Below are 10,137 nucleotides of genomic sequence, written 5' to 3'. Positions count from 1 at the left end.
CCCCCCCCCCCCCAAGCTCTCACCTTCTCCTCGTCCACCGGTTTGCAGCGGGGGTCCATCCCCCTTGGAGTCTGGGCGGTGGTGTCCACCTCCTTCTCATCCACGGGCTCAGGGTAGATCTGGAAAGAGAGGAAAGGAGGGAAAAAACCCCCTGTGGTGAAGCCCTGGTGGGGACAGTGGTGGCCGTGCCACCCAGGGGCAGAGCTCGCTTGCTCCTGCCTGCTAAATAAATAAGGGGAGGGAAAAAAAATAATAATCTGCTGAATTTAAGCCAGACAGTTCCTGCAGAGCAGGTTCCCGAGGGATGCGGCTGCTGGCGAGCTCTGCTCCAAACCTTCTCCCACTCTTGGGGTTGTTTTTTTTTGGAAAATTCCCCCCTGCCAGCTCAGTTTTCCGACCACCCCAGGGTGTTGGGAAGCGGAGGCTGCGGTGCCCCCGGGGCCAGCCTTTCCCCCACGGCACTGCCGTGGCACCGCTCACCTTCCCGTGGGCCAGTGGCCCAGCCAGTGCCAGCTGGAGCCAGAGCCACTCCTGCAAAAGCCACCAGCATCCCTGGGTTGGTCCTCAGGATGCCAGGGCTGGGCTACCAAATCTCCACCTGGCTAAGCCCAGCTGGGTGCTTTGGTCCCCAAGGGAGCTGGGCTACCAGCAGCACGGCCGGTGCCACCAACCACCCTGGTTCTGGGCACAATGGGGAAAAAAATGCAGCTTGCCATGGGGGAAAGGGCAAAATGCCCTTTGTGTGGTGCCACCAGGCTGGTCACCTCAGCCACATGAGGTGGGGGCTTGGCTTTGGCTAGAGAGGGGACGCCGAGCGGGACAGGGGAGGTCCCGGTGTGGCGGAAACAGCAGGATGGAGCCCGGGCTGCCGTCCCCCTGGCTGAAAAACAGGAGAAACCTGCCTCGTCTGATGCTTGGAAGCCAAAGCACCGCCGGCTGCCAGCACCTTCCCTGGCACTGCCAGCTCCGGTGCCGGCTCCGCCGCCGAGCGGGGGGCTCGGGGAGGCCGCAGCGTGCCCATGCAAGCCCCGAGCTGGCCGTGCCCCCCAGCAGCCCATCGGCTGGCCGGGCAGGCTTTGTGTGGTGCCACCAGGCTGGTCACCTCAGCCACATGAGGTGGGGGCTTGGTTTTGGCTAGAGAGGGGACGCCGAGAGGGACAGGGGACGTCCCGGTGTGGTGGCAGCAGCAGGATGGAGCCCGGGCTGCCGTCCCGCTGGCTGAAAAACAGGAGAAACCTGCCTCGTCTGATGCTTGGAAGCCAAAGCACCGCCGGCTGCCAGCACCTTCCCTGGCACTGCCAGCTCCGGTGCCGGCTCCGCCGCCGAGCGGGGGGCTCGGGGAGGCCGCAGCGTGCCCATGCAAGCCCCGAGCTGGCCGTGCCCCCCAGCAGCCCATCGGCTGGCCGGGCAGGACGTGCCAAACATGCCTTTTTTTTTTTTTTCCTCCCTCTTTGTCACCTTGAGTTACCCATTAACCCGGCAGCAGGGTACGGCGCGGCACGGCGCGGCACAGCAATGCCCGCCGGCGTTCCCCGCTCGCAACGGGGCAAGGTTTTGTCCCCGGCAGCCTCGACGGATGCTCTCCCGGCTTGTTCCCTTTCCCTTCAATCCCACGGCATCCCGGTTGGGAAGAGGGATGGGGGACACACCGGGATGCAGGAGGGATGAGTGCCACCTCGCCGGGGAGGACAGGACTTTACTCCGTGCCGCAGTGGTGACGCCGAGGCAGGGCCTGGCTGCTGTTTGCCCACACCGGGCACTCCTTGCCAGCTGGGCTACCACCTCCTTTCCTGGGCTAGCTGGATTCGGAGCCTCATCCCAATGGAAAGGGAGCTGCCCTACCCAGCCCCGAGGCAGCCCTCGGGCGACAGGGCAGGATATTTCCAGGGCAGGATATTCCCAGCCAGGTTGGGCTTGAGCAGGCATCAATTTTACCTCTCCTCCCTCTCCAAAAGTCCCCCCCTCCCCAGTATTTCCAGCTCTGTCCTCTAACCAGACACCCCAAAACTCCAGGGGAGGCATCCCGCCTGGAAACCCAGCCCAGGGTGGCCAAGTTATTGGGGTTTTGCCTCCCCCACCCCGCCCAGTGCGGGTGCTTTGGAAGAAAATTTGGCTTTTAAGAGGCTTCTCCATCCCCCCAAGGAACGAGCCCACCTCAACGCTGGCAGGAAGGATGCGTAAGAGGGTTGGGCTGCCACAACACCCCGGCACCTCTCCTCCCCTTTCCAAAATGCCCACGTGCTTCCAACACGGCCACGGGCTTCCCCGTCCTCCCAGGGCAGGGAGAGAGACAGGGGGGGCTTGGACCCCATCTCCCAGGATGATCCCTGGCTCCCCCTCACCAGGATGGGGAGGATTTGAAATGCCTTCACCCTGCGTGCCTCGCCTGAATCACCACCTCCTCCTCCTCCTCTTTCTCAGCAGGGGAGCAGGAGGAAGGCTCTTCTTGCTCACCCCAGGGTTGGCACCCAAAGGACGGGCAACCATGGTGCAAGCAGGGTGGGAGCCATGTCTGCGTGCCCCAGCTTGCTCCCCACAGCAGTGGCAAGCTCCTGCCTGCCCCATGGGGCACCGAGCCCCACCACCACCCGGGGCTTCTGCCTCTCCTCCTCCTCCTCCTCATAAAAGGTGGGTTTGAAGGAGGCCAAAGGGGTCTGTTGGTCCGTGGGTGACGCTGATGCACCCGAGTCATCCCCCGGGGCAAACAGGTCCTGCCAGGAAGGATGGGCAAGAGGCCATGATGGAAGAGCAGGGAAAGTCAACACCTATCGCTGTGCCACCGCCCTGGTGCCAGCTCTCCTGGTGACCGGGTGACCCGGTGGCATCCCACCACCCCGCTCAGTGACAGCCCGATGCCCGTGACACCTCCTCGCATCAGCAAAACTGGGGAGAGAGAGGGTCTGGCGCGGGGTTTTGATGTGCCCCAGGATGCAGGAGGAGCTGGAAACCTCCCCCCCTGGACCACACACAGGGCGATGCTGCCCCCAGACCCACATTTTCCACCCGTGCCCACCCTTCTGCCCAACAAGTCAACGCCCTCCCCCCCTCCCCAAAAGCCCTGCCGTGCCCTTCCATCGCCTTCCCCGAGCTCCAAAATGACTCCACTCGCTGCTGTCCCACCATGAGATGAGCCACCCCGGCCACGTGGGCTCAGGTGTGTGGCAGGGGGACATCCCCCAAAGAGGGCAGGGACCCCCCGGGAGGTGCCCACCCAGGGTGGCAACGCTCCCAGCATCACCGTCCCACCAGCACGGCCGTCCCCAGAGCCCCACGGGGCTGCATCTCAGCAATGGGCGCAGCAAGGAGGTGGAAGGTAACTTATCCTTATAAAAATAATAATAAAAAATAATTAATAATAAAAAAAAAGAAGCTGCTTCTTGTGACACCACCAAAGGGCATGCGAGCGCCTACGTGGAAGCGAGCTGGGGCTGGGAGGGAGAGCCAGGACAAGCCTGGTGAGAGGAAGAGGAGGACGCCAGCCCCGAGAGGGACGAGGGGATTTACTGTGACTCAAGGCCACATCACACACCCCCGGGAGGCGGTGATGAAAGTGCTCTCCTTGCTTAAATTGGAGGGGTAATTAGATGATCCAGTTTTCCCTCTAGCGAGGCGGCTAAAAATCCACCGTCTAAGTTTTGGGTAATTAGGGCTTCTCCCTTTGATCTCCCCTGTACCTTCGGTTTGCATAGATAACCAAAGTTTGGGGGTTAATTTGTCTGTGGCCAAAGGGGGCTTGGGTGAGTGACGCCAAAGAGGGACCTGCAGCCTCCCGAGAGCCGGAGGAAGGGGTGTCAGCAGGATGAAGGCCAGCTCTCATCTTCCTCTTTGCCTCTCCTCCATTAACAGTTGGGTTTTTTTGGGGGGTTTTTTGTTTGGTTGGTTGGTTTTTTCTTTCCCTTCTCTTGCAAAACCCTCGAAGTCCCCTGGGGTGAGCAGGGCAGGGGGGGGATGCTGGATGGCTCAGCCCTGGCACCTCCGAGAGACACCGGCAAAACCAAGGGGGGGACCAAGAGCTCGGAGCCAGGGGGGTTTTTTGTTTGGTTGGTTGGTTTTTTCTTTCCCTTCTCTTGCAAAACCCTCGAAGTCCCCTGGGGTGAGCAGGGCAGGGGGGGGATGCTGGATGGCTCAGCCCTGGCACCTCCGAGAGACACCAGCAAAACCATGAGGGGACCAAGAGCTCAGAGCCAAAGCGATGCTCCACCTCCTCCAGAGAGCTGCTCGGGGGTCCAGCTGCCCAAAAAGCAGCCAAAGCAAGAACCCAAGTGCATCTCCCTCCAACGGGGTTTTTTTGGGGGGGGTGGTGGCGAGCCGAGCAGCTCACACACATAGGCTGTGTGCAACGCAGTGATTTATTTCCCTTTGGGGGGGGACGGTGGCAAGCCCGGCAGAGCAGCTCACACACGTGGGGTGTGTGCGACGCAGTGATTTCCTTTTTTTTTTTTCTTTTTTGCCCCCTTCCTTCTCCCCCCTCCTCCGTGTTCCAGCCCGGGATGGTGTCTGTGGTGCCAGGCAGTGTGTGATCTCCCTGCGTCCCCGGCGTTATCACCCCCTCTATTTGCACTGGGACGGTGGTGGCAATTCCCTTCAGCGCGGGCTGCGGCGGCGGCGCCAGAACCCGTTTGGCCGGTACCTTCCTTCGCCCCAACCCGTCGGGCTCGTCACGCCCGCGAGGAGGAGGAGGAGGAAGAAGAAGAGAGAGGTGGTGGCAACAGAGTGTCCCAACAGAGGAAGGTGCCATGGCTGGGATGAGGGAAAAGAGCAGGCGTTTGCAGCCAGACGGAACAAAGCCCCGTCTGTGGCGCTGCCACCGATGGAGGCTGCATCGCGGGGAGGAGGAGGAGGAGGAGAACCAGGGAGTGCAAACATCAGTCCACAGGGACCGAACGGTCACCGACCCCGCCGGGATGTCCCCGAGGGGATAAATGGCCGCTGGGGCTGGCAAAAGGGGCCCCAGCTGCTCGGGGCATCCCGCCCATGGCGTGCCGGCGAGGGCTGGGAATCGGGGTGGCAGCCCCCGGTGCCGTGGTGTCTCCTGGAAGTTCAGCTGGTGGTGGTGGCACTTCCCCGGGGTGGTTTCCCTTCCGCCTGGGCATGAGCACGGCGCTGGCGCGGCCAGGAGGGTGCTGAGTCACGGCCACCCTTGCCCCACGCCGGGACAACCGGGGAGGTGGCCGGGCTCCTCTCCCCAGTAGGCCCTGGTGACAGCACCCCAGTAGTCCCTGGCCACCCCAGGAAGGGTGTCCTGAACCCATCGCCCACCCCGTGCCACCTGGCCCTGCTAAAACCAACCTCGGGCTGCGTGTCCCCATCTCCAGCAACCCTCTGGAGACCCCACCACCAACCCACCACCCATCAGCCCTGCCTCCCAGCATGGGGACGGGACGGAATGTGACCATGGGGTGGGACCCCATGGATACTGGGCTCTGCGCACCGGGGACACGATCCATCTCTGGCCCTCAGGAGCCTGCACCCTACACATCTCGGGATCCTCTGCACCTCAGACCCCACAGACGCCGGCCCCATAGATGCTGGCAGCCCCACAGACCTCCCCAGAGCCACTGTGCCCCACGCACCCAGATCTCTGCACCCCATACACCCCAGGTTTCACCCACACAGGACCCCGGGAGCCTCCAACACCCCCTGCCCCATACACCCCTCGTGCCCCATACGCCCCAGACCCTCCACAGGTGGGACCCCGAGCGTCCTGTGCAGCTCAGGCCCAACACACACCACTCCCCTTATGGCTCAGACCTGGACCTGGGTGCCCTATGCACCCTATATGCTACACGCACCCCAAAGACTCCATGCCCCATACGTCCCAGACCCCACACAGCCTCTGCATGTCCTATATGGCTTGGGTCCTGAGAAGCCTGGACCTGGGGTGCCCTATAGACCCTGTATGGCTCAGGACCTGCACAGCACAGCCCTGGGGTACCCTATAGACCCAGTGCCCCCAGACTTGGGGTGCTCTATAGACCCTGCACCGCTCCGATCCTGCCCTGCACAGACCTGGGGCACCCTATAGACTCTGTACATCCCACACCTGGGATACCCCTGAACTGCCACACCCTACAGCCCTGGGACACCCCAGCCCCGGGGCACCCTATAGACTCCGTACAGCCCGGATCCTGCCCAGCCCAGACCCGGGACTCCGCATACCTGAGGCACCCTATAGGCTCGGGACATCCCGGACCTGGAGTACCCTATAGACCCTGTATATCCCACACCCGGGACACCCCAGATCTAGAGCACCCTATAGATTCCCTACACTCCAGACTCAGGACACACCTCACAGCCTCCATACGCCCCGGATCCCACCCAGCCCAGATCCGGGACACCCCAGACCTGAGGCACATTATAGACCCTGTACAACCCAGGACACCCCAGTCCCAGGGCACCCTATAGACTCCATACACCCCGGATCCCACCCAGCCTGGACCTAGGACAGCCCGGTCCTGGGGCACCCTATAGGCTCTCTACAACCTGGGACACCTTAGACCTGGGACATCCTACAGACTCCTGGATACCCCAGATGCCGCCCAGCACAGACCCGGGACACCCTACAGGCTCTCCACACCCCAGACCCAGGACACCCCTGACCCAGGGCACCCTATAGACTCTCTACACCCCGCACCTGGAACACCCTACAGACTCCATACCCCCCAGCTCCTGCCTAGCCTGGACCAGGGACATCCCATAGACTCTCTACACTCCAGACCCAGGGCACCCCGGACCTGGAACACCCCACAGACTCCATACACCCCAGCTCCTGCCCAGCCCGGACCTGGGACACCCTGGACCTTGGGCACCCTATAGACTCTCTACACCCCAGATCCAGGACACCCTGGACTTGGAACACCCCACAGACTCCGTACACCCCAGCTCCTGCCCGGGAACACCCCACAGACTCCATACCCCCCAGCTCCTGCCCAGCCTGGACCAGGGACATCCCATAGACTGTCTACACTCCAGACCCAGGGCACCCCAGACTCCGTACACCCCAGCTCCTGCCCAGCCCGGACCCGGGGCACCCTGGACCTTGGGCACCCTATAGACTCTCTACACCCCAGATCCAGGACACCCTGGACCTGGAACACCCCACAGACTCCATACGCCCCAGCTCCTGCCCAGCCCACACCTGGGACACCCTATAGACCCTCTACACCCCAGACCTGGGACACCCTATAGACTCTCTAAACCCCAGAATTGGGACACTCCTGACTTAAGGCACCCTATAGACTCTCTACACCCTAGACCCGGGGCACCCCGAACCTGGAACACCCCATAGACTCCATACGCCCCATGGACTCCACACACCCCAGCTCCTGCCCAGCCCAGAGCCTGGGCTCCCTATAGACTTTCTACACCCCAAACCTGGGACACCCTGGACCTGGAACACCCCATAGACTCCATACGACCCACATCCCATAGACTCCATACACCCCAGCTCCTGCCCAGCCCGCACCTGGGGCTCCCTATAGACTTTCTACACCCCAAACCTGGGACACCCCGAACCTGGAACACCCCATAGACTCCATACACCCCACGGACTCCACACACCCCAGCTCCTGCCCAGCCCGCACTCGGGGGTCCCCGTAGACTGCGCACACCCCAGACCCGGGGCCACCCCCGAACCCTGGAGCACCCTGGGACATCCTACAGACTCCTGGATACCCCAGATGCCGCCCAGCACAGACCCGGGACACCCTACAGGCTCTCCACACCCCAGACCCAGGACACCCCTGACCCAGGGCACCCTATAGACTCTCTACACCCCGCACCTGGAACACCCTACAGACTCCATACCCCCCAGCTCCTGCCTAGCCTGGACCAGGGACATCCCATAGACTCTCTACACTCCAGACCCAGGGCACCCCGGACCTGGAACACCCCACAGACTCCATACACCCCAGCTCCTGCCCAGCCCGGACCTGGGACACCCTGGACCTTGGGCACCCTATAGACTCTCTACACCCCAGATCCAGGACACCCTGGACTTGGAACACCCCACAGACTCCGTACACCCCAGCTCCTGCCCGGCCCACACCTGGGACACCCTATAGACCCTCTACACCCCAGACCTAGGACACTCCTGACCTGGGACACCCTATAGACTTTCTACACCCCAAACCTGGAACACCCCGTAGACTCTCTACACCCTAAACCCGGGGCACTCCTGACCTGAGGCACCCTATAGACTCTCTACACCCTAGACCCGGGGCACGCTGAGCCTGGAACACCCCATAGACTTCATACGACCCACACCCCATAGACTCCATACACCCCACAGACTCCACACACCCCAGCTCTTGCCCAGTGACCTGGGGCACCCTATAGACTCTCCACACCCAGGACCTGGAACACCCCACAGACTCCATACCCCCCAGCTCCTGCCCAGCCTGGACCAGGGACATCCCATAGACTGTCTACACTCCAGACCCAGGGCACCCCAGACTCCGTACACCCCAGCTCCTGCCCAGCCCGGACCCGGGGCACCCTGGACCTTGGGCACCCTATAGACTCTCTACACCCCAGATCCAGGACACCCTGGACCTGGAACACCCCACAGACTCCATACGCCCCAGCTCCTGCCCAGCCCACACCTGGGACACCCTATAGACCCTCTACACCCCAGACCTGGGACACCCTATAGACTCTCTAAACCCCAGAATTGGGACACTCCTGACTTAAGGCACCCTATAGACTCTCTACACCCTAGACCCGGGGCACCCCGAACCTGGAACACCCCATAGACTCCATACGCCCCATGGACTCCACACACCCCAGCTCCTGCCCAGCCCAGACCTGGGACACCCTATAGACTCTCTATACCCCAAACCTGGGACACTCCTGACCTGGGACACCCTATAGACTTTCTACACCCCAAACCTGGAACACCCCGTAGACTCTCTACACCCTAAACCCGGGGCACTCCTGACCTGAGGCACCCTATAGACTCTCTACACCCTAAACCCGGGGCACTCCTGACCTGGGGCACCCTATAGACTCTCCACACCCAGGACCTGGAACACCCCACAGACTCCATACCCCCCAGCTCCTGCCCAGCCTGGACCAGGGACATCCCATAGACTGTCTACACTCCAGACCCAGGGCACCCCAGACTCCGTACACCCCAGCTCCTGCCCAGCCCGGACCCGGGGCACCCTGGACCTTGGGCACCCTATAGACTCTCTACACCCCAGATCCAGGACACCCTGGACCTGGAACACCCCACAGACTCCATACGCCCCAGCTCCTGCCCAGCCCACACCTGGGACACCCTATAGACCCTCTACACCCCAGACCTGGGACACCCTATAGACTCTCTAAACCCCAGAATTGGGACACTCCTGACTTAAGGCACCCTATAGACTCTCTACACCCTAGACCCGGGGCACCCCGAACCTGGAACACCCCATAGACTCCATACGCCCCATGGACTCCACACACCCCAGCTCCTGCCCAGCCCAGAGCCTGGGCTCCCTATAGACTTTCTACACCCCAAACCCGGAACACCCTGGACCTGGAACACCCCATAGACTCCATACGACCCACATCCCATAGACTCCATACACCCCAGCTCCTGCCCAGCCCGCACCTGGGGCTCCCTATAGACTTTCTACACCCCAAACCTGGGACACCCCGAACCTGGAACACCCCATAGACTCCATACACCCCACGGACTCCACACACCCCAGCTCCTGCCCAGCCCAGAGCCTGGGCTCCCTATAGACTTTCTACACCCCAAACCTGGGACACCCTGGACCTGGAACACCCCATAGACTCCATACGACCCACATCCCATAGACTCCATACACCCCAGCTCCTGCCCAGCCCGCACCTGGGGCTCCCTATAGACTTTCTACACCCCAAACCTGGGACACCCCGAACCTGGAACACCCCATAGACTCCATACACCCCACGGACTCCACACACCCCAGCTCCTGCCCAGCCCGCACTCGGGGGTCCCCGTAGACTGCGCACACCCCAGACCCGGGGCCACCCCCGAACCCTGGAGCACCCGGGGGGGTTACCTGCTCGTCGCCGCTCTCCATGTCCCCCACGTAGTACTGCTCCAGCCAGCGGCGGGCGTTGGCGGAGTGCCGGTGGGGGGGTCCGTCCAGGGCCCGGCTCACG

The 10,137-nt window shown here is 62.4% G+C and overlaps 1 protein-coding gene across 2 annotated transcripts in view; it reads right to left on the bottom strand.

Annotated features, from left to right (window-relative positions):
• Positions 1 to 10,137, bottom strand: part of FA2H (fatty acid 2-hydroxylase) — a 30,244-nt gene that overhangs the window by 9,800 nt on the left and 10,307 nt on the right. For both annotated transcript variants that reach the window (XR_001414017.1, XM_014960750.1), the window contains exons 2-3: positions 10,035 to 10,137; positions 24 to 119 (exon numbers count right to left, since the gene is read on the bottom strand). Coding sequence is in view for 1 of the 2 variants with exons in the window: in XM_014960750.1 (XP_014816236.1) it covers positions 24 to 119; positions 10,035 to 10,137 (199 nt within the window). In the remaining variant the exon portion in view is untranslated. The remainder of the gene's footprint in view (positions 1 to 23; positions 120 to 10,034) is intronic.

The sequence above is a fragment of the Calidris pugnax genome, unplaced genomic scaffold (assembly GCF_001431845.1).
Source record: "Calidris pugnax isolate Ruff unplaced genomic scaffold, ASM143184v1 scaffold347, whole genome shotgun sequence".
Taxonomy (NCBI): Eukaryota; Metazoa; Chordata; class Aves; order Charadriiformes; family Scolopacidae; genus Calidris; species Calidris pugnax.
This window is presented reverse-complemented; position numbering and strand designations above follow the sequence as displayed.